The sequence below is a fragment of the Dendronephthya gigantea genome, unplaced genomic scaffold (genome assembly GCF_004324835.1).
Source record: "Dendronephthya gigantea isolate DGI-Jeju-01 unplaced genomic scaffold, DenGig_1.0 000018F, whole genome shotgun sequence".
Lineage (NCBI taxonomy): Eukaryota > Metazoa > Cnidaria > Anthozoa > Malacalcyonacea > Nephtheidae > Dendronephthya > Dendronephthya gigantea.
The window spans coordinates 579,257-603,770 of record NW_021163028.1 but is presented as its reverse complement, the minus strand read 5'-3'; the positions used below and the strand labels follow the sequence as shown (position 1 = coordinate 603,770).

The window sequence follows — 24,514 nt, the reverse complement described above, 5'->3', positions numbered from 1 at the left end:
GCCGGAGTTTTTAGTAGCTATATCCATTTTATCTTACGATTTCATTTCAACTACAACAATGCCAATAGCAATGGTGATTGGTGAAATCAATTGATTTAGCATAAAAAAGCAACACACACCGGATGGATGTTTTTTAGTCTGTTGTCTTATGTTTATGGGCAGCAAATGCACTGAAGCCAATGAAGTACTGCGTATCAATAACGGACTACATTCCATAAATCAGAAGTGAATTGTATCCAACAAAATTGGATCGTGTGAACAGACCTTTAGTGCTATCATCACCTGAAATCAGATCGGATTCAATTTCACCCTGCTGAGTTTCCAGGAATCTCGGTCATTCTCAATAATAAATCAACCTAATTTGGCCTTCGGAATTTCAACGATGTTCTGATGAGAGGGTTTCCGAAAATAGCTTGCAGTTTTCTTCCTATTTTCAAAACCAGCACAAATTAAGCAACCAAACAAAAGCCGCGTTTCTTAATGAAATTACAATACCGACAAGTATTCCTGAAACAACACAGCGGTTTCACAGGCCTAAGCTAATTTTAATACTGTGAATCACGTGAAATTGGACACGGCTGTTTTTGCTTTGGAACGTTATAGTTATGGTATTCTCTTTGTAGGGGCGTTATCAAACAATGCATAAATTTGCCCCCTGGCCAAGATTCATTGCACAAGTCTGAAACCGGTATACCATTCATTGTGCGACGTAGCCTAGCTTGTTCTTATATTAGTTATTAACTTTACAGAAATTCAGAAAAACGCAAGACTTTAGGTTTAACGTTTAATCTTTTTCGATGGTCGGGTAATTTAGTAAAATTTAATAAGCTTTCTACCCACGCTATTTTATTGCACGTCTATATTGGTTTTTTCAGCATAAGAGCCTGTTAACCTTTCCCGTTTAGATGCTATGAGTTTTATTCAGGCAAAACCTTCTCTTTCTCGTGATAATCAATCAAATCACAGATTTTTGTATTCATTTCTTTTTTACTATGAATGTTCTAGAATAAAAACCTCTGTACAATTCCCTCCAATGATATAGCGTTTGTCAACCGCAATACATTCTTAGTTAAATTATATCCGCCCCATTATAAATCCACTGCGCGTGGAAATTTCCGCTCAAGATTGAGGACGGGTGATCATCGTTTATAACGATGGATTTATACTTTCAATCGAGTTAGCGCCTTTTAAGCTTATTCGGATTTGTTGCGTGCGTTCTCAAGAAACATTTCCGTGACGGCGTAACTCTCGTCATGAGCCGGTCGGAAATCGCTTTAAAAAAGAAATTGAAAAGCAAATTGTGCATGAATGGACACCTTGCGGGAATAGAATATATGATTAAATAGGACGCGAGCTGTAAATTTTCGATTATTATTTTTTAAGTCATCTTCAGACAGAATGAAGATTGATCAACCTCTTCAATATATTATATTTATATATTGTATTCTCAAGATATCCGGTCTAATCGAAATTTGCTTTTTACTGCTTTTTAAACCTATCGATCCCGTTATAGTTTCTCAAACGAATTGATGTCCTTACACGCTGTCAACCTTATGAATCGGATTGCTCTTGATGATAACATAGTAACGAAACAAAAAGTAATAGCAACCGGCATGGTATTGGCAAGAGTGATGAAGTGCGATAGACTGAATAATATATGAGGTATTCCTATCGATAATCGCACGCATTCTCGACACATGATATTTTGGGTCTTTCCGGCATCCGCCCTTTGCGATAACAGAACAATGTATAGCAAGAATGAAGTTAAGCGGAATTGAAAGCGATAATGACATGGTCATTAACAATCTTCGTGTCAATTGCGACGCCAACACGGCAACAGTCCGAAACCAATCATTGCCAATTCATATGCTGAAATGCGAATGAAGTGAGGCATTCATTGCTACAAATTATCCTTTTTATTTTTCAGGTAGTCTTTATCTACGATGCCAAGGTATATTATTGAATATTTTCGACACACAATCATGGAAATTCCCCTTAGGCTTAGGCCAGTAATGTTTGTCTGCAAATTTTATCCCCTTCAGTTTTCACGCTTTTCGTTTAATTTTATCGCATAATCGCAATTCTCAGCATTCAGAAATATTCAGGGCATTTCAAAACCGCAAGGTACGATTTTTGTGACAAGCGAAAGGGTGAAGTGGACTATAACGTGGACTTTAAGCATTATACAGGGAGGTTCAGCAAAGTCAAGTTCAGGTGTCCATCAAAGGCGACAGGAAAATGGTTTGCCAAATGTCCACGCCACTTTGAAACTCGTGACATGTTTGCCAAACCTCCCACGACGTGAGTTAACTTTCTTTTGAAAACAAATTTAAAAAATGAGGACCTTACAACACCACCTCAACATTATTTGGAGCTTTTGTCGCTTAATTTCAGCGATAACTTAACATTATTCTGGTTTCAATTTCATTATTATAATATGCAAATTCAAGAATAAAGACTTTTTTAAAGTCTATTTGGAGTGGTTGCCTAGAATCAGTATGCCTGAATATGGCGCTTGTGTAGTATTGCATGCATCTCCTGCGGGAATTATAATATAGCTCAGTGTCAGTAGTAGTGCTTCGTGGAACGTAACTCCAAAATAATCTCAACCGCTGTACTCTTTTTCTGATTGTAAAATTAACATAGTAGCAAAGAAGTTTGTACGAATTTTTAAAAAATGTCAGTTGAAAATATTTTTAAAAATAAATAATAATTAATATAATTATTAGTTTGAAGGTTTTACCACTTATTTTTCTCCAGGAAAGGCAAAGCAATAAAACGGAAAAATTAAATATATGTGTGGTCATATCTAAGTGAACGAGCATTGAAGAGTAACCTGCACTTGATAGGAAGTGGACAGCCCATGGCTATGTTCTCTACGATCCTTTTCCAATGGTGGAATTTTTGTACAAAGCTTGAGCAACTGGATGTGAAGATTCCATTTGCCAAGACATGCAACGCACACTACCTCCCATATGGGATAACATCTTCGTACTCACAGGTACGACCGTCTTGCTTGTGTGAGATCTGACAATCTCCAGTGCTTGCTTATCATAGTTAGTTTGACCGTATTGCGGGACATATATTGCATTATTTGTGACCAACATGTTCACATAACTGCCAGTTGCATCTGTAAATCCTTTCCACTTTTTATCAACTAAACAAAAAAACTGAATACATCTTAGAAACCTTACAGATGAAAAGTTATAGCGAATTTGGTTGGTTTTTCCTAGGTTAATATTACCCAACATTTTATTTCTAAGAATTATTGTAGCCAACTTTATTTGTGAGAATTATTGTGGTGATATTTAAAATAGTCAACAATTCCTCATTTTACAAGTTGTCTTTCAACCAAAGGTTAATGTGTGCGACAAATATGAGCAGCTGATTTTAGCATGGCATGAACTTAAGTTGGTCTAGACGACTTTTGTTTGTCAAGGTTAAACATATGCATGCACTAAATTCAAAGTGTCAACTAAGTTCCTGGTCTAAGCCATGAATTTCTTTCCTTAAACTGTTTATGCTAGGACAGTGGTCAAATATTTGTTTTTCTTGAGTTCCTGTCTCAACTTTTATTTCCGTTTATGGCAATCTTCTTGCCTTAAAGTTTCTCTCAAAGGGCAGAAAAGAGCATTTCAGAAACATAGAGAATCAAAAAAAAATTTCCATACCCCAACATCTATCTATGATTTAGTCCACACACTCTCTTTGTGACATAAAAACTGGCACATCAGAGAAGCATGTATCATGGGCATTGGCTCCACCTTTCCTTGGCGCCGGTGCCCATTTTTATCAATTGAAAAATGTTAATTATCAAACCGAGTGCGTCAGGCCATTTAAAACAAAATTAGGATAGAGACAAGCCGGGGAGCTGCCATCTGGGACCATGCTTATTTTGACAGCTTGGAACACATTTCCCCTCTCCCAATGAATTTAGTTTGCATGACCACTGAGACTTACATTGTAAATTCCTCATAGTTGTACAGCAAGTTAAATGGTTTTCTATTGCTACTGGATTTAGCACTATATTCTTAACCTTCACTAAACTAACTTCACTTCTTATATTAACAGTGTAAAATCCATCTCATGTGAGAGTCATACCTGATCCACTATCCTGCTTACCACAAGGCACCCTAAATGTTTCCACATTGGGGAATGCAGACTTTACAGCAACTTCAACATCTCTATAATATTCATCCTCATCCCCGAAGTCTGCAATTGCCAATACATTCTCTTCAATGAATGCCACTATGCCATCTGCATGGCCTGTTGTATCTTCTGGATCTGGAATAAACGCAACCTTTGCAGCTAATAAATTCTCTATTTCTTGTTGCAAAACGTGTCGTGACTTTCCTTTATTTTCAACAAAAATTCTCTCTGAAATTATAACTTTATTGCTATTATTGTCAACAACATTTCCTCCGTCTAACACAATGTCACTGCTCTTAAGAGAAATGTCCATATTTCTCCCTAAAACTTTCATAAACTCCGACTCTACGAATTTTGCGTCTTTGGATTTTAGATACTTTGGCCTGTAGCTAAATTTTACTTGGTATTTTGGCAAGACTGGGCAAAAATCTCGCATCCAAAGATCCAAAGATTCATCCACAAGTAAACATCTTGTATTTGCCGCTAGCGGTAAGGTTGAATTAGTTTTGTATCCTTTTTCTAGAGCATTCGAGTACACGACTAGAACATCGTCAAGACCTGTGCTTCTCTCGCTCATGTCACGAATGAAACTCTCGATATCCTTTAGACTTTTGCGATAATACGCATTTTCTGGCAACGAGACAACAATCAGTTGTTTTCCTTTCTTATCACTACCTAAACTAGATGCCATCGTACACAGGAGTTGTATGAAATAGAATAAAATAAAGTTTCTCGGTGAAAATTGTCATTTTAAACTGTTCTCCTTCTCCATGGTGAATTGTCTGTCACTGGTGTTTCCATGCCTTTTTTATCATTGGGTAATTTGGGTAATGGTCAATGGGTATGGTATTCATTTAATTTTTTTGTTAAAGACTTCTCGAATGCTTACATAGCTGGACGGAAAGCTATGATTTTTCCAGAATTATACCATCATTTGATCAATGTTGACTTTCAAAATTCTTTCACTGCATCATGTTGGAAACACAATAGGAAAACACTAAAAAGCACACAACTTCCGGTTTCGAAAGTTTAAAATATGGCGGCCAGAGGAGTGGAATTTTTATACAAGAAAACGTCGAAAATTACAGACTATCTACGTTTGCGAATAATAGCAAAGGCGTACGCGAGGAAGTTTCATTACTCGAGACAAGCTTCGAATGGCTTTTTAGGCGATAAAGAGAATGAATTGAGTGCAAATTCTGATAATTTTTATAAGGAAAATTCTAGTTGTTTAACTTTAAGCGAAGAGGAATTGTCAGAGCATCCTATACGTCGTTTTGCAGGCAACATCCGTGTTATAAAAGAACCCAGGAATGAGCAAGATTTGGAAACTTTAGATGTTTTAAATAAGTTGAAGCGTGAGCCAGTTCTAGGCCTGGATGCTGAAATGACAGAAAGCAAAAAAGGGTATTATAAACGTAGTAAAAAAACAAGAGTTGTTCAGATCGCTTCGGAAACTGATGCCGTTGTATGGCAACTTAAGAACTTTACAACTTTGCCTCCATCACTTGTGTTTTTTTTGAAATCTGATATCTTAAAGGTAATTTTACCCCTTTCTTAATGAGACAATTATATAGTTCCTGAACGAGATGCCAAACAGTAGGATTTTAACAGTCCAACATCACCCTGACTATATTCTCACATCATCCATGCAAGTGGAATTTTCTGTCTGATAGATCTATTGCAGTAAATTTTCCACTTTATCCTTCAAAGGGAGACATTTTTGAACCTGAAACAGTCTGAACAAATGCATATCCTGTTCCAAAAATTTCTGCCCCAATAATTTTTCTTAAAACAATGCATATTTCAAGCGACTATACATGTTCTTCATGTATGCGATTATATATCAGAAAAAACATGATAACATGGTAATTCAAAAATGTAGGGTCTTTGAGCATCCTCAAATCAGTATGAAAATTAGGTTATTTTTCAAAAAATATTAATTTAATATACTTTATTATATCCATCCATGGTAAATATGATATTGTATACTAAAAAGATGTGGTAGTTGTTAAATACTAGGCAAATCAATTGACTTCTCTATAAATGTTACCTTATTCCAGTTGTTTAAATCCATTGGTAGACTTTGCAGTAAGGTACAGTATTCCATTGGTAGATTTGAGTTCTGACATACTGTATCTGTTTCAATTTTGTAACTATTAACATTGTTATTCAAGTACTTTCAATTTAAAAGTTTCACACCCCTCTACCCTTTTCTGATGACATAAAGAAAAACTCCCATTTACATCACATGTAAAATTCACCATATATACATGTACTCAATGCAGGTGGGCCATGCTATAAGTGATGATGTCGTCCTACTAAAAAAGGAGTTCGATGTCACATCAAAGCGTCTCCTTGATACCTTGCCATGGGCAATGCAGCTGAACTGCAAACCTTTAGGTCTCCATGCCGTATGTGCGATATTTTTGGGGTGGAGGATCTCTAAAGGCCTACGGACTTCTGATTGGAATAGAAGCGAGCTTTCAGAGAATCAAATATACTATGCCTGCACTGACGCATGGGCTAGCCTCTTGGTGTATAAAGAAATGAAAAGGTATTCTATTTGGATGTCTTGTCTTGTTGACATTAAACGAATGTCTTGTCTGGACATACAATAGGCTTGCTTAGTGCTTGTTTACAGTATATCCGAACCATACGGACCATTAGGGAATAATACAACCATTGGGAAAAATACGTAACCCAAGCTAATATATGAAGCAGGCCAATTGTAAATTTGCAAAGAATTTTGGAAACTCGATTTTAAATTCTAACGAAGTTCACAAATTGCAATTCTGTCAGGATTTGAATTCACTTGATAAAAATCAATTTCATAATATCAATGCCAAACTTTTACACAAAAAGCTCATGAGTAAATAAAGCTATGGAAATTATGGACCCATATTCCCAAGTTTGTCAGCGACTGAAATTATTTGCTGTACCAAACGTATTTTAACCTAGACTTGTTTTTTTGTTGGTTTCAGGGTTGCCGTGATAAATGGATGGAGCTTACCTCAGCTAATAGAGTCAGTGACAGATATCCTAGACACCAGACTTGACTCCAGAAAAAAGAGACGCCAACGCCTAGTTCAAAATAGCAAAGCTAGAAAAAACTTCGAAATTATGGCTAGAACAGCGCAAAAGATTGTAGAATAGCTTTTTTACACAGCTATATAGTTTTAGAAATAAGAAAAATTTATCATTAAATTACAATGACTATGATGAAATATGAAACTAGACACACATACTTCTGGGCTACCTTGGACACATTGCTCATCGTAAACCACCGGAGAAAACTAAATTATAACAAACTTGCATTCATAAGCGCTTCGCAGTTATCTGTAAAATTATCTTTTTTTTTTGTACCCAACTAAAAGTCATCATTCAAATGTAAGTAATGCTTTTATCCCTCGCAACAACAGCGGGACCATCCGGATGAGATGCGATGGATGGCCAAGCCCTTTTACCATCACCTCTTTCACAAAAGTGATTTGAACTTTCCAGCAAACCTGAAGCGGTGTAACAGAGGAGAAAATACGAATCTTCTTCTCTCTCATAAGTTAAGACGACTATTTTGCAAATGGCATAATGGAATACCATTCCACAGATTTCGTGGTCGTGCGGTAGCATCACTGTCGACACCCGAGTCCCATCTTCAGTGTAAACATGAAAGGCCATGCCACCAAATGATGACAGGAGAATTGCATCTTTGTTAGAAATACTCAAGCAGGGCAGTCCGAGGGAGCTTCGATCGAACTTATTTTTTAACTTTCCAGTGGTGTTGCAAACATACACGTGCTGATCTTGGTGCTTAACCAGGACGATACTATTTTTGCCTACAGACATCCCCAGCCAAAACAAGACACTCGCTTCGAGAAAAGCTAAATCGCAGTAGCAGATCGTATTGTTGTAATTCTCGTCCAATATACACAAGTCGTAACGTCTCACAACGCTATTTTCTGTACGAATTTCAAGCCAACGCACGACGTAAACATTGCTACGATGATCGAAAGCAAGCGCTACGATACGTCGCATGGTAATTTTGCCATCTTCCGCACCCGGCAAGTTAACCAACCTCTTGTCACCATTCCGCGAAATCACTTGGATACTTTTACCACCATCGCTTACAACAGTCTCTCCATGTCCATTGACCGAAGATACGAACGGATATATATTTTCACGGAGTGCCAGCCTGCTTTGAGGCAACTGCACGAATTCTCCACCCCAAGATTTTCTATTTGAAACCTCCTGCCAATCAAATATTGGATTAAAACTACGATCGGACAGCTCAATTCCTGCTCCAGGCCATCTCAATCTTTCTGCAAGTTTGCGACTAAATTTGAGATTAAAATAAAACAAAACGTAGTTGATCATCATGACAGACTTTACGTTCTCCACTCGTTCTGCTTTATGCAGGTACGACTGCATCCTGCAATTGAGATACACGGAAAATATTTTACGGATTGCCGGCAAGCTGTGAAGATCTTGTAGAAACGATAGACTCCCTGCGATTCCGGTATCGGGGCTATCGAGATTTTCCAGTATCTCCGAAACCACGCGCAATTTCGAGGCGAAAATCCTATCTTGGATACTTAGCGCTTCGTTGCAGAAAGCATGGGTTGCTGCCTTGCGCGCTTCCTCGAATCGTTTCTTGGCAGATTCAAAGGCTTTATTCGAATGCATCTCGAGCATTCCCACGGCGAACGATAGCCGTAGAGCTTCGTTTAAGATACCCGACTCAATGGTATTCGATACTCGAGATTGCGTCTCACCGCGAGCAGCTTTTGTGTCAAGCTTCGACTCGTCGAGAGAAACGTTCAGGAGTGCCAATCCATCTTTTAGAAAGCGGTAGCTGCTAAGTAGATCTTTACGTGAAAGGCCGTCCAGCTTCGTTTTCACCTCGTTCAAATCTCGCACAAGTATTTCGCGAATCTTTGCATCTGTAACATCTCCGCCCTTTAGTTGAACCGCTGCCGCATCCCGTCCCGCGTTCCACAACAAGCCCACAGTAGAGCATAAAATACCCGTAACTATTGAAGCCATAATTGAATTGAGCACGACGATAGTGCTGTGAAATTGTCAAATTGCGCAAGATATGCAGGATGTTTACATGAGAATCCGGAAATATTCGAATGTATTTGTCGAAACGTCAACCCTGAAACAAATTTAAACACATTTTATTTGGCAGTGATTGATAAATTTTGCACGCCAAGGAATGAATGTTTAGAGCTATCATAGTTAATATTAATATAAAAAGGCAAGCGAAAGGATTAGAATGAACAAGTCGGAGGCTTGAAGAAATACGATATTCTCTTGGCTATCTCTAACCGGAAATCTATTGTTTATATATTCTCATTATTCGTTCTGATTTGCTACAATTTTGAAATTATGAAAAACGTGGATTTAAAATTTTGGCAGGAGATTTCTTGCTAAAGCCTAAACTAAAGGAGAAGAATTTGTCAGTTGGTGTTCGTAGCGTTTCATTTGTGCAGAGCGAATCACGCGAGTGATGAAATTTTGATGTCCCCCGCGCGACCCTCTTCAGAGGGAGATAAAGCCAGATAAAGCGTTATTTTCCTAGGACAATAACAACTTTAATCACGTGCGGCTCACCTGGACATGTGGCTTTAGACTGTTTATCGATATGAAATTATGAATTATTATGTCTTTTATGATTTATGAATAGATATTTCATTGTTTACCTTGTAGTTTGGTTTTTCTTTGACAAGTGGTATATAATAAAAAAACTTTTTTACCGAGACCTCAAGAAAACATTGTCTTGTGGGCCCGAGACCGGTCGATATTTCACGAGGCGGAGCAGATGTTTCCTTCGGTCATGGTAAGTAAATGTTAAATAACCACTGTGAGCAATCCAAGTTAGCTACCTTTAAAAAAAGGCAACATTCAATTTAAAACAGTCGAACAACTTTTCTTGATTGTAATATTTATTTGCCAACTGGCTATACTTTATAAACTTTGCTGCTTAGTTCTGTCTCTAAAACCTCTGCAATGTGCAATATTCCATATAAATTTAAAAGGCATATTACTTTTATTCCTAATATAAATTTAAAAGGCATATTACTAAACATTTGTATATCACAACACAATAATAATTTATACCATAAATATTATCCTTCAACAAAAATTAAAAAACAAAACCATTGGAGCATTCATGAAATATGAATCATAAAACATATTTGAATTTCTCATGAAGTTTTATGAAAACATTTATTCTCAGGAGCATTGCCTTAAAGTATAGCTATCAGATTACAATTAAAATTTAAGACTTTAATTTTCCATTGGGGTTGCTAATAGCAAACTTCTTATCACAAGTAAATGACACAGTGATTGCAAATCTTGTTCCCTTCTCAATTTTTTCAACAAAATGTTCATTTTCTGACCCTGATGTGAAGAATGATAACCGACCCAACCTTGGCTCCACTGTGATGTTCACATTTTTGTCTATGAAAACAAATCGACCTCCTGAGAAATCCTTGGTGCTATCGCTTAAATAGAGTAAGGATGTGTAGAAAAATGAACCATAAGTGACCTTATCGATGTGTGGGTGCCAATACTCATCATGCAGTGTTACCGCCGGCTGGGAGTTCATCCTTGAGAAAAATGTTGGTTTTGTGAGATACAAGACTTGTGGGTCAATGCCAAATTTATGTGCTACAGCAAAATGAATCTTTTCCTTAACCCTTTTGTATAACTCAAAATCTTCTTTTGAGAATACTGGTTCATTATTTTTTGCTGTTAATGAATAGATGTTCACAAATTTGTCACCGACTGATAAAGCACCTGAATGCAGGTCAAGTATGGTGGCACCTCCACTCCCCCCTCCGTGACTCATGCCCTTTTCTGCTAGTTTCCTCAGGTTGATTGCCTCCTGTTTGGTAACGACAGAATCCATCACAAACCGCCCGCATTTTTTAGGTATGCATCTTTTAAATTCACTTCCATAATCCTTTGAGCAAGGTACAAATGTAGACCTCTCCGAAATGAACTCCGAAACGCTGGCAAACGTCTCAAAATCTTCACCCAGTATATAACGATTCAGAAAATAGTCTCTCCCATAAATATAAGCAGTTATAATAACTGCTACGGCAACTATTCGCTGTATTACTGATACGCCAGCAATTTCCTCTGATTTATTACGAGTTTGTTTCACTTTTGACACGTTTTTCTTTGTTTTACTTTGAGGTTGCTTTTCATCCAGCTCAATAATTTTCGCCATCTTGAATTTTTCCTTTACTCTCCTTAGTCTTTATATAAAACTCGCACGCCATTATAGCTCTGGAACAAAACTAAAAATAGACCCGCGCGTGCACACCGGATAGCCACCGCGGGCGTATATGTTCAAAATATACATCGGAGAATAGGAATTCGATTCGAATTCGAGCATACTGCAAGCACTAAAATTTAAAACTTCCCACTCTATTAAGTCCCCTCTTTCAAATGATTTGAAAAGAATACGAACCAAAAAGACCTAATAGAAAGAAAAACGCAGACCCAGAGAGTCACAACTTCATAATAATGCTGAATGGGATCAGCCATAATTTTTTGGCCATACAAATTCAAAAGCCTATCAACGTTTACAAAAGAGCATTAGAATTTATCTTAAAGGTGGGTTATAGTCAGTTACTTCTGCGCATTGGTTCTGCTCATAACAATAGGTAGTCTACTTCGCATGTTTCGTATATCACTGAACATAATCTCTCTCATATTCATTTTGTTTAGATATTCTCATTATTCGTTCTGATTTGCGTTTGTTTAGATTACGGAGTGTACCCCCCCCCCCACCTTTATAATTTCTTGAATTCCAGAACCATATAATTACGATCATCACACAAATTCCAATTTAACTGCAAACGTCGATAAAAACCCAGGCAAATGTTTATTTATATTCTAGGTGCAACAACACACGTCCCCTTGGGTAATCACTAATCTGAAGGAAAAAGTGATCACACGGTATGACAGGCGTAATTGAACAGGATATTGTTCCTTTCTGGAATAGCCGCCATGTTTGTAACTCCAAATTTGCTGCTCCACAATAAGACACGTTCTAAACTAATCGGAAAATTTGTTTACATTTTCAGGCAAAGTCAATAAATAATGCCTGAATCTTTAATACTTATGTAAAGTGGTAAATAATTTACTTTTTTACCGGAAATAGTCAAAATTTATGCATTCTAATTGGGTTACTGAAAAGGTAAACAAATTTGATGATTGGTTACGAAATTCCTCCTTATCGATAGGCAAGAAATCTTTTCCTGCGTCAGACAACATACTTACGCGCGATAATAAATATTTTTATTTAAAAAATCATCGAACTGTAAAAAACACTTTGACTGTTCAGAGTTATTAAAAAACCGTGCAAAATTATACGACTGCTTTAGTTTTGATTTTTTTCGATCTTCTGGTCGGCTTTTTCGCGTCTAACTTTCTCTTTCGACTTTCCTTTTTTGCAACATTTCGTTTCATTTTCTTAGCAACACTCGCTTCTGGGTTCGCAACCATCTTAAGAAATAAAGCCACAAGTCAAAGAGTCAGCTACGATAACATAGGTAGGATTCAGAATAGGTATACGGCACAATGGCCCGGGTAAGGATCTTGTTTAATCATCGTTGTCTTTTGGCTCGCAGAATGGCCTCGATACAAGGATGCACTTGAGAGGCCATGTAGTCCCTAGGCCTACGGGGTTGTTCCTAGGCCTACTATTTCGTTCCATAATTATTTATTCTGTTTTGTCGCTTCGACATTCGGGGCATAAATGAGGGGGGAGGCTTGAATATCAGAAGCTACATCGAGCACGCAACAGAACGAACAAATGAACTTACATGAGCAGACGGAAATGACAGATAATTGAAATGTAGAAGAGGGACGCCCTCCCGAATAAATTTTAAAATAACATTGCGCCGGGGCAGCATATAGAGTGAGATTTCAGAACTTCCTTAAAGAAGGTGAAACCAAAGATGGCCGTAACTAGCAAGAACACCCCCTTGTAGGTCCGTCCGGCTTACCTCAAACGCATTTTGCATTTTTCGTTTAGCTTTTACTTCAGTGGCACTCTGCTTTGTTGCTGAGTAAGCTTGGGAGAAATTCTCGTGACCAACAAGATTCTTAAATAATTCAGCCACCTCCTGTGCCAATTCACGTAACTTCTCGTCTATAGATTAAAACACGAGATATGTTTTAAGGCTTTTCGAAACTTTAAACAGTCACTTGCTTTACGACTTCAGTGCTTTTCTCTATTGATTGAGGATGTTTAATGGAAATGGCAGCTTATCTTACCAACGTAAGTCGATCCGCCATCAAGTTCCCGATAAACAGGTTTGAGCATTTGGGTAAGATATGGACGAACACCTTCACTTTCCAAGTACGAACCAACAGCAGCAATCCACCTTAAGACACTACAACGCTAAAGGGAATTTCGAGAACAAATTAGACCACCTTACACAACTATCTGGGGCAGGTTGTTCAAAAGGCGTTTAGCTGCGGGTCAGAGTGTTTAGGCATGCACTGAAATTCAACTTGATATAATTGCCGCTGTTATCATCTTAAGTTACCATCAATATTATCTAACGTTACAATGGTGAGAAATGCCAACTGACAACAATTTAAGTCTTAGTTGTACAAACCAAGCCAATAATGTTGAGACAACCCATCCCTTCACAAAATTTAAGTTCCCCTAAGATTCTCCAAATCAACATGAAACTGGGTCGGAGCAGAGAAAATATTCTGCGTCCAATTAACCTGCTTTTTGTAAGAACATACAAAAAAAAGGTTTCGAAAATGTCGTGGTGCTCAAAGACTTTTAACCAGGATTGTTGATGTGCATGGAGATAGGCTTTAAAGTAATTGCCATGTGTGCTATTTTAGGTCGAGCTCAATCAACTACAGAAACCAGACCTTTTGAGTCAATTTTGGCGTTTGAGAGGATTCATATTTGGCGATATTGCACATCTTAGTGAGCAACCATGATATTGTCATGTGATTAGTAGCCTCTGCAGTCATCGATGATTTGTCAAGCGATTGGGCGACGTCGGATGATGGAACACTGCCATCTAAGTTTCTTCTCTCCAATTGGACGATCAGTTTGCTCAAATAAAATAGGTTCTTAACAACCTGAAAACAGTAGAAAAGAAAAATTATTTGTGATGCTAGAAGTGGCGGTTGAAATCCTGCAGGAAGACTTGCGTGAGTTGCACTTCTCGCTTAAAGTATCCGATTTGGTAGCTATGAAACCCAAAATGTCCTGATGTTTCAACAATAGTTGAATACTCAAGTGCATTTGTTTAGGTATATGCTTGCCTCAAGGTCGCTTAAAGAGCATATACTCGGTAAAACTGAAGTACCTAATATCCGACGAAAGGACTACGTGAAAGGCCATTTCCATTATTTAGCATCAAATGTGGTATAACAACTGCCTAAAATAGACAAAACACTTCTCGACGTTTCGACCTGAGGACCTTCGTCAGGAGATTTAGTATACTGCCATACTAACTCTCCTGACGAAGGCCCTCAGGTCGAAACGTCGAGAAGTGTTTTGTCTATTTTAGGCTGTTGTTACACCACATTTGACGCTAAGTTGTTTGAAGACGCTGCCACGCTGCTCCCGGCTCTATTTCCATTATTGCTATCAATTTAAACTCTACTGTTATAAGGTCACCAGCAGTATCAATTCTGAACTTTTCTTTCTGTAGTTTGGCCTCTTTTTAATCTCTTAGAGAAATATTAAATCAACTTACCCATAACTATGCTGATAACTCTTACAGCAACTGGGTTTCTAGTATGGAGTCTTTCGATCTCTATGCTTTTCTCTCTAACATTTACTAAATATATAAAGCTTACTTGTTCGCCTAGTTCCTGATCGAGATTCTGCGTTTTCAGTTGTTCAAGCAAAGCTTCACAAAGTGAATCAACCTAAAAACGAAATACTCTAGAAATCTTCAAGCTGAACCAGATTCCTTGTCACCTTAGTCAAAACGCATAATCGCTTGTTGTGACCGAGCGAGTGTTCTATATAATTTAGTGTTTGCGACATTAACATTTATAGATATAAAATTACCTTTTTCGCTGTATCAATAGTCAAATATTCCTCGGTTTTCCCTTGTTTTGATAAGTCAATCAGATCGCTTGGATTATTTTGTGAAAAAAGGAGACCAAGCAAACGCGATGCCATCAATCTCACCCACGTGTGCGGAAATGTTAGGTGACTTGAAATTGAATCTGAAAAGAAGTGAAAGAATACGATGAAAACCTCACGATTAAAACATTTGAAATTGGACCAGTTATGTGAGATGCATTTACTAATAAATTTTCCTTGTTACTTCCACAACTTTCACAACACAACTTTCAAAACATGGCTATATAGAAAATATTGTTATCGCTAGCTTCAACAAAACAATAATACTGATTGATTCATAACATTAATAAACTAATTGATTACTATACGAACATACATTATCAACACAGCTAGCATGCAGTCTTACCCCAGGCTTCTACGGTCATTGCTCCTGATCCTTTCCCGGTCAAAACTGAGCATTCTTGTAAGATTTTTGTGAGGGTCATCAAAGCATTTATTAAGAGATGATCACCGATTGTCTCCTTTTGTCTCACTTCGTCAATGTCAACCACACGTTGCTCCTATGGTATCAAAATAAAAATATGATTGCACCTAGCAATATCGCCTTAAAGTCTCCTTTTGGAGGTACGGAAACACAATATTTGAAGGATTTTTATCAATCTTCTATGCTGGTTTCGTCCTGCTAATGGACCACTTGCGTAATAGACCAACTTTTGATTCAGGCGACAGAAAAGGAGTTTCCGAAAAGAGCATACCAAACTTATAGTAAAGCTGCCTAATTTGCATGGCTGCGAAATATTGTAAAATGCTGAGGGATATAGCTAAGCGAAGTTAGCAAATTTTGTATACTCTTGTATTATGGTCGGAAGTGTGTAACTAAATTAGTTATGCAAACAATAACATATAATACCTTTTCATTATAGTTTTCTGGCTTTATAATATCCAACAATCGGGGCAAAACATCAACGAGGCGACGGTCGAATGATTTCCCTTCTACTTCAACGAACAAACCACAAACATGACACGACAGTCTTTGAAGGCTTGTCTATTTGAAAATAGAAATTTTAAATATTTTAAAATGTCAATAACAACGTCGGCCTCAGTGGCGTAACTAGAACGATAATTATGATAATGGCGGGGAGGGGGTATTTATATACCCAGTTCTGCCCGACAGATTTCTTTTGTAAATGCAATAGCTTACAGTAGAAATCCGTGGTTGGAAATCCGTCGGTCAGAACTTAATATATTAATATTCACCCCCCCCCCCCCCCAATTATCGTTCTAGTTACGCCCCTGGTTGGCCTATCTAAACTAATATCGTTCAATAAGCTCGGAAGTATTCTTAGTGAATTAATACACGGCTAAAACGGTCAAGGTGTTTCCGGTTAATCAAAACCGGCAGGACCGAACAATGAATTTGTGCTGCACCGCACGAACATGGTTGGTATTATTCAGGTAAAGACAACCCGTTATCGCCCCAACCTATACCAAACTAACTTTAACATAACTGGAGTAAAACTCGTCATACATACAGCCTAATTTTCCGCGGTTACTAAACGTATTCCATATATGGAGACTGGAACCGCTTTAGAAGAGGTCATTGCTACATACCTTATCGTCATTCATCCACGTCAAAACAATAGCAAACAAATTATCTCTCCGTTCCACATCGAGCTGGAAAAGGAAAATATACAGTGTAGTAATACTAAATTTGACCTTCGCCAAAGATATTATCCCTAAGATACGATTAAATTATGACCCATATGAAGTATATTTTACAACGAACTATATGACCGAGTTTGTTCTACAGTTATATGTTCTTCTATTTTTGTTTTTCCAAAGATCTATCGAAGAACATTTCTAATGTGACATTATACGTATTTTGATTATTATACATTGAATTATTCTTTTTGTGTACAACCAAAGCTAGACTGAATTTAGCTCCAGGGTACTGGACTTAATGAAAGTTGCTTGAACTATGGGTTCAATTTGTTCTAAACTCACCTTTGTTATTAATCCTTTGATTGCAACCGCCGTTAATTTTCGACAGTTGGTAGACTCATCGTTCACAAGCCTTGTGCACAACGGTAGGAAAAACAGTCCCGAATTAATGTAAACAGCTTTCTGTGAGAAAAATGAAGAAAATTTGGATTTAACTATAAAGAAAAAACTTCGCAATGCAAAAAGAGTATAGCTGGGGTAAAATATTTAACTGAAGTCCTTGCTATATTACCTGGCTATATCTAAAAAACAAACAGGTTTATCATAGTCTTACCTCCGGAAAAGAATTGACAATAGAAATTAGCATTTCCAGTGTGGATTCTCTCCCATTAGCATGCTCATATCTAAACGAAACGACAAATTTGTAGATAAACTTAGATTAAAATAGCTATAATAGCTAGCAATAAAATATTTTCATTGCAAGCTCGATTTTCGGAAGCATAACAACACACGTTTTGTGCAGAAACATTTCCACCTGTTAAACCAAGAAAGAATTCTGGAATCTCATGCAACCCAACTTTCGTCGATGGCCTATTAGAAATATTGTACAAATACGAAAAGGGTCAAAAATGTGAAAAAGCATGCAGTAAACGTACTCAAGTTGACTGATGAAAAATTCCAAATAGCGTTTCAGCTTCTTGCCCAAAGGATAATCCAGTAAATATTGTAGAACAACCTTAAGGGATAAAAATCAAGACTTTAAACAAATTACTTAGCGATAATGACTACTATCTATGCGTCCTAACGCTAGACGAGTACAATATCGTATACTATGGTGATGGCGGCTAACCTGCCTACATTGACTTCTAACGGACGGCGATTGATCCGTAACACAAAGTTCGGCCACTTTAAGCATGACGTCATTTATCTCTGAAACCTGCAGCCCACGTGACAAAATTGCCTGAAATGACATACATAAATAAATACCCGTATACAGTATATACTTCTCTCAACTCTACCGGAGACCCCAAGATTTTCACGCTTCTGTTGTAAGTTAGGTTCAAGTTTCGCATAGGATTACACCTAGTTTAGGGCTGACAACAGATAAATTATCATGGTAATTTTATTTGTTACCTTTAGCAAAGGAAAAGCACTAGTTTGTCGGGTATAGTCGTGCATGTCCTCTTCGACAAATGTAAGTAGAATCTATAAAAGTCAAAATTTACAGAAGCATATATCATTTGTTACCGTTATTGCGTATGAAATCAAAAGCCATATAGTAGCTACTACAATACAACACCTACCCGAAGTTGCCTATCGGTAACTTTAAGTTCAGTGAAATCTCGTATTAAAACTGTGATCGTCTGAAAGGTATTATAGTTAGGATCAATTCTAGCTACTAAAGCTATTGATCTCGGGCTAGCGGGATATAATATGCATAGGTTTAATCCCTTAATGGTCTAATGAACTAATTAAATGGATAAATGCGCTTTTTTAGATTTTTTGTGGCTCAATTATTTATAAACAATTTGGTAAGCGAAGTACAATAACTTTTGTAAGCACGCATATTAATTTTGTTGCATATAAAAATTACTAAAGTTAAAAAAATAGTATATATGCAGAATTTATTGATTCTCATGCATTATTTGGTATACGTTATTATAAGTTCATTAGGCAATGTCTCATAGTCTCTCGCAAAAAACAAGAAAATGTCTATAAGAATACCTTAAATGCCGACAAGACCATTTCATAATTATCTCCGGATGCTCCCCCCGTCCTAGCGTGATTCTTGAGTAACTTAAAAAGACGGCTTGCTATTTCGAGGACATGCGTCTTGAGCGATGGTACAGGAAAGCGGACGACCCAGCATAAACATCGTAATGCTATCGTTGTTATCTGAAAAAACACAGATATCTCAAATATGTGGTGCTTGTAGGTATCCATTATATGTGTAGCCTTCAGTGATAACATAATGAATAGTTAATTGTGTGTGCCTTTGTAACTCTGGTAAGGTGAAATATGCTAAGGAACGTCAGACAATTAAGGCAAGGTATAGCTATGGTAAAGTCAGGTCCGGTTAGAAAATTAACGTGAAGTAAGGTAAGGTAAGACGGGACAAGTAGAACAAGGTACGATAAGAGGAGAAAGGCTGCAAAGTTGATGGAAGGTCAGGTGAATTAGGTCAGATTAGGTTGAGGATTTGTTCAAAGTTATTGGCAAAGCCAGGTAACGATAAAATTAGCCTGCACGAGGCTTGTTCAGTGCATGCATAACTATACCTATACAAGTTTTCACACTGCTGAAATTAAAGTGGAGAAATATTGAAATTCAGGAGAGAATAATTTATGCATATACTACCTTAACGTGCTTCGAGTTCAAAGCATCGGTTAAAACAGCGACATATGGATCGAGCATTTTCACATGTTGTTGCTCCGTTGCAACTAGATTTTGTCTTTTCAATGCTGTAAATAAGAGCTACAAACAAGAAATATATTAGTTCAATAACTTTATCGTTTCTCAGGGCCTCTTGTTAATAGTGAATGTAAAAATATAAGTTACAGTTCTCCTCCACAGTCGTTAAACAAATTGGGCAAAGTCTTAGTTCTAAATATCTGTAATACCTGGAGCCCAAAGGTGATCAGAACATGCGTGTTTGTTCTGTGACTGACTTCAGGCGTTTTGCCCTTCCTCGAAGGTTGCGAAGGGATGAGAAAGGTGTCTGATGGTTGTAAACGAGGATCATGTTCACCTTGTTTCTTCTCTTCACCGCTAAACAAAAAATCGACACTAGAGACTTTATGCAAATCTTACTTACTTTATGCAAGTAATAATTTCTACAATTTGGGCACAGCTAGGATAACGGAGTGCAAACATGGCGGCAATCCGTTTAATGAAGTTCAAAAACTTTCCAACAATAATGATGACGATGATGATGATAACAAGCTTAATTTACCATCACTATAGATAAAGTGCAATGGAATTATAAAACTCAATTCAAGAGATAAAATTAATTTTTAAACTGTTAATTGCTACCAATGAATCGTGCAATATAGAAATGAAAAGTGAAGTAAATTTCACTTCCAGTTTTTTTCCCAGAAACAGATCGAAAGTGAACACTTACTCGCTAAATAAACGAAACCGTATAACCACAACGAAACTGTCTATAGCATTCACTATATGTTTGCGCCCGCCAAAATCTGACCCTAAATCTGGTCTTACATCTCTTTCATTTCAATGCTGACTGCATGGGTATTAAGAAGTATGGACTATATAGTCATAGCTGCATGGAATATTCCGGCGAGTTTAAAAAAGATGGGCGCCCATGGCTCTTATCAACCTTTATGCTTGTTCACCGAGGGTTGAACGGTTTAGGAATCTCTAAGTTAAAGTGCGCTTACCATTTACCTAGGGGAATCGGAAATGAAAGGCAAACAGTACAAGGAATTTCCGCTCGATACTTAATGACGTACCTTGCATTCTTTTCAAGCAACGGTAATCTCTCGCTAACTAGACTGTAAACAAAGACCAACATTTCTTCGGGTGAAAACATGGCGTTCTTTTGTAGGCCGATACTGACGCGACGAAGCACTTCCTGGACCCGAAGAGACGTTTTATGGTTTTGTGTTTCATCTAGAACCTAGAAAAGCGGTTCACGTTTAAAGCGCTTTCTCTATAGACACTGCATGTATGCTACTTGAATTCTACTCAGTAAAAAGCCTAGCACGCATGCGTACCGTTTTCAATGGCGTGATTATAACCATCAACTTAGCTGCGGATATCTTCTTCGCCACTAGCTCAAAAGTCTCGAAACTTTTGGTAGTTCGAGCTTCGGGTAATTTTGTGGAAATTTTATCAACTTCACGTTCTCTTGCAGGTTCTCCAAAAGAATCTTCGATCAATATCTTTAAAAAGAGAAAATATAAATAACAAAAATAGATAAACGGGCAATTGTTCGAAAGCTGTCGGGCAAGAGATGTCAAAATAGCAAGGACTACACGTGATATACGCAACGTGACATGCATATAACTACAATCTTTTTAAATAATTATTTGCCTCGACTTTTAATATGAATTGTCTCTATTTCTAATTATTCCATTTTGTATTTCTAACTTATCCAACGTTTAGCATAACGCACCGGCCATTCAGGTATAAATATTTAACATTATTTAATAGACCTTTTAACTTTCAAGCGCGCAATGCGTGACGTAGTTGATTATCAAGCAACTTTGAGTTGCAATATCGTTTGTAAGAAAACCTTGCCGATTCTTTTTGCTTCTTTGTTAAACCAAATCGCTTCTGAACATGGCGAAATCACAAATCAAATTGACCAACTACCGTAACGCATTGCGCGCTTGAAAGCTAAAAGGGGAAAGGTATATTCACTCTATTGACTAGCGTCAAACCTCAACTATACTTTGCACAGACACGTCAAGTGCTCCATCAGGAATACATTCTTCAAATTTGTTTAATACGTAGAACAACGTCGAGCCGAGAACATGAAGCTAGAAGAAAATCGAGCGAGTGTAAAGTTGAGAATAGGATATATAAACAGGATAAAATAAATAAACACAAAGTGTAAATACAAAGTCAAAGGTGACAGTAAATCTTCGTGAGAATTTCATGACAGTTTAGATTAAGGGTTATGGTCTTAATTTCGAGTGGAATTTATGTACACAATTTAAATTCGAGCCACGCAGAACAGTAGAGAATATTATCAACTATTGCATGATCCTCCGACAGGAATTGACAGGAATCTATACGCCTTATCGATGCCGTGATATTTTTTACCTGAAATTATGCAAAGGGGAGTTACGGCGACATCTGCACATCGGTTCTGCTAATAACATAACGGGATTCCATGATTTAAATGTATGAAAATTGCCCAAATCTCGCATGTTTTTAATTTTCCCGAACATAAAATCTCCGTATTCATCGATCATCGAGAAATATATAGCTAACAAACATGGTGTTAAAATTTATAGATAAGTTCACATTTGTAATAATTACCATTTGAGTGCGTAATTTAGTTGTTACTTCAAAGGCGTTTTAATAATATAAACCGTTATAAAAGATATTATATTTTCTCATTGTAAACAAAGCATTTATTCACATTGCGACTGTGTATACCCTTTCGTCAACTGTTTCTGGCTTGAATTTGCATCGCTTATAAACACCACTCGAAATTAAGACGATTATAAACATAAGTTTAGAAAATTCATCACAAAGGTGATTATGGAAAATTGTGCATGCCACTGCATGGCGAGACGACCTCGGATCACGCGATAATCACCAATGTAATCACCTAAACAGTGTTTCAAAATAGAGGCGAGTAGTTTTTTTATGTTATTATCTTAAGACAATATTATTCGCCTCAGATTCGGTGTCGTATTCCAGTTTAATGCCAGTTTATTGATGCAGCGATATTATCAACGCATTCGACGATTATTATTGGGCAAACTACCTTAAAAAATATAGTAAACCTAGGTCACCTCAATGTGGAGCCCACAGTCTTTGCAAGCGGCAAATGAAAGCGGATTTTAATGCTTATGAATGAATATTAAAGGTCGACACAGACCGGACGCGAAGCGGCAACGCGACGCGAATTTTCAGTTTCCAGAAGCATATAAATTAAATTCTGGGATCAAAATATAGAATCTATGGACGCTAGAGCGGTCAAAATGTATTAATGTATTATTTTTATGTAATGTACAAGAAAATTTTGATAAGTTCAAATTTATTGGCTTTTGAAAAATATAAAACGTTGAAAATTCGCGCCGCGTTGCCAATTCGCGTCCTGTCTGTGTGGGCCTTTAAGCTGAATTGAATAAAATGCGATCAAAAATTGACTGAAAATCATTCAATTGCGATTTATGTGGACAAAAACAGGCGTGTAGTTCACTTCAACGGTATATAGTAGCGAAACGCAGCGAATTCCAGTTTGTTAAAAAGTAGTAAGTTCTAGCCGAGTACTCCGGAAACAATGATATATCCTATACGCTTTGCCACGATGCCGCCGCCAAAGTGAAAACAGCCCCCAGCCTCGCGCACACGGTACATTTAGCCGGCACACATTGACCTACACGTATGATTGAGATATTCTGTCATTCGTGTGGAGGAATTGAGTATTAATAACATAATATGTCAACTTAATCCCGGCAGACTAGAAATAGGTGTCAATAGAACTGTCATGAGTATGTCAAATGCGTGCGTGCTAAGTGCACCACGGCCAGTGTGCACTAGGCTTTTGGCTTGACCCGTATTTCACATGTGCCAAATACATTAGATCCATACGAGATCCTTCAATGTATTCGAAACGGCCCTTATAAGAACATAATTAAAAACAGTCAGATGAAAACTACACCTAAATGTATACCATATAAGCATATGGATTCCTAAAGTGGCCAAACGCCAGAAATAACCTCGTCAAAAATTGCATGACAGACTAACCTGATACCCTTTAATCAATGAACTCCGTAATTCGTTGAGAATGAAGGGAAAATAGTGGATTCCAAGCGAATTTGTAATCTTCGACAAGGTGTCCCTGGCCGTTTCACGAACATCATAAGCGCGGCTCTTCAAGGCTACACAGACACGAATGAGCAGCCTAAAGATAAGCGCAAAGCATATAGTCAGTCTCAAATAATCCGACATAGATTGGAGATTAATTTCCCCTCAGCGCGACATATGTATACTTTGAACAATATATGTATATAAAAAAGTATTATCTTTAAAATTCAAATAAGCCGTACGCCTGTATAAAACAAATGAGTGCGACATAGAAATTATCAATGATAACGTTCTTTCTTAATCAATGCAAAGATTTACCTAAGGTGAAACAATGAAAATCAAGCTATTATTTGACTGGAGATACCATCATGGAAACGTTATGAGAAGATTAACTGATTAAGATCCCCCACTCAATGCGTTTGAGTGTAAGTGAGTTTTTAGAATACAGGCGATAGTCTAGATCTATATAAGGGTGCATAAACTACAATTTCAATGGCTGTTAACTACACCACTGGCCAAGTTCCAGGATTTGAAAACACGTTTCCTCGTACAGGACTACCAAAATAGAAATACAAGTAAACAAATCCGAGAATCGTAACTAACTGCATAGCCGTTGAAATTCTAATAATAAGGTCTGTGCATAATTTGCAACGCAAATTATTCCATTGCACGCAGGCTTTTTTATGTGCCCTGTTCAGGGCGAGAAAAAACCTTGATGCCTATTATTACGCGAATTTGCAAATTATCTGTAGTTTGACAGAGAGTTGTCGAAAGCGAATCATTATTTAAACTAGAGCATGAATCTTTTTCCTTGCCCTTGGGAGTTAA

The 24,514-nt window shown here is 37.3% G+C and overlaps 4 protein-coding genes across 4 annotated transcripts in view; 1 reads left to right on the top strand and 3 right to left on the bottom strand.

Moving 5' to 3' along the window:
- Positions 1-2,328: 2,328 nt before the first annotated feature.
- LOC114520986 (putative agmatine deiminase) lies at positions 2,329-5,088 on the bottom strand. Its single transcript, XM_028541365.1, has 2 exons — positions 4,102-5,088; positions 2,329-3,157 (listed from the first exon to the last, which is right to left on the bottom strand). The coding sequence occupies exons 1-2, from the start codon at positions 4,838-4,840 to the stop codon at positions 2,877-2,879; spliced, it is 1,020 nt and encodes a 339-aa protein (XP_028397166.1). The 5' UTR covers positions 4,841-5,088; the 3' UTR covers positions 2,329-2,876.
- A 21-nt stretch (positions 5,089-5,109) lies between these two features.
- LOC114520987 (Werner Syndrome-like exonuclease) lies at positions 5,110-7,313 on the top strand. Its single transcript, XM_028541366.1, has 3 exons — positions 5,110-5,689; positions 6,438-6,706; positions 7,134-7,313. Exons 1-3 carry the CDS (start codon positions 5,186-5,188, stop codon positions 7,303-7,305), a joined length of 945 nt encoding a protein of 314 aa, XP_028397167.1. The 5' UTR covers positions 5,110-5,185; the 3' UTR covers positions 7,306-7,313.
- Positions 7,314-10,111: 2,798 nt separating this feature from the next.
- Positions 10,112-11,386, bottom strand: LOC114520793 (2-oxoglutarate and iron-dependent oxygenase domain-containing protein 3-like). The gene has a single exon (XM_028541125.1). It carries the CDS (start codon positions 11,384-11,386, stop codon positions 10,430-10,432), a length of 957 nt encoding a protein of 318 aa, XP_028396926.1. The 3' UTR covers positions 10,112-10,429.
- Positions 11,387-12,450: 1,064 nt separating this feature from the next.
- The window catches only part of LOC114520778 (small subunit processome component 20 homolog), a 121,104-nt gene continuing 109,040 nt past the window's right edge, over positions 12,451-24,514 (bottom strand). The window contains exons 21-42 of the mRNA XM_028541111.1: positions 23,627-23,783; positions 21,583-21,681; positions 20,914-21,081; positions 20,650-20,816; positions 19,801-19,948; positions 19,538-19,654; positions 18,905-19,075; positions 18,484-18,543; positions 18,314-18,385; positions 18,030-18,140; positions 17,836-17,915; positions 17,514-17,583; positions 17,243-17,362; positions 16,850-16,912; positions 16,149-16,283; positions 15,645-15,798; positions 15,221-15,381; positions 15,004-15,075; positions 14,062-14,277; positions 13,444-13,570; positions 13,173-13,318; positions 12,451-12,669 (exon numbers count right to left, since the gene is read on the bottom strand). Coding sequence (XP_028396912.1) covers positions 12,532-12,669; positions 13,173-13,318; positions 13,444-13,570; positions 14,062-14,277; positions 15,004-15,075; positions 15,221-15,381; positions 15,645-15,798; positions 16,149-16,283; positions 16,850-16,912; positions 17,243-17,362; positions 17,514-17,583; positions 17,836-17,915; positions 18,030-18,140; positions 18,314-18,385; positions 18,484-18,543; positions 18,905-19,075; positions 19,538-19,654; positions 19,801-19,948; positions 20,650-20,816; positions 20,914-21,081; positions 21,583-21,681; positions 23,627-23,783 — 2,752 coding nt within the window. The 3' untranslated portion in view covers positions 12,451-12,531. The remainder of the gene's footprint in view (positions 12,670-13,172; positions 13,319-13,443; positions 13,571-14,061; positions 14,278-15,003; positions 15,076-15,220; positions 15,382-15,644; positions 15,799-16,148; positions 16,284-16,849; positions 16,913-17,242; positions 17,363-17,513; positions 17,584-17,835; positions 17,916-18,029; positions 18,141-18,313; positions 18,386-18,483; positions 18,544-18,904; positions 19,076-19,537; positions 19,655-19,800; positions 19,949-20,649; positions 20,817-20,913; positions 21,082-21,582; positions 21,682-23,626; positions 23,784-24,514) is intronic.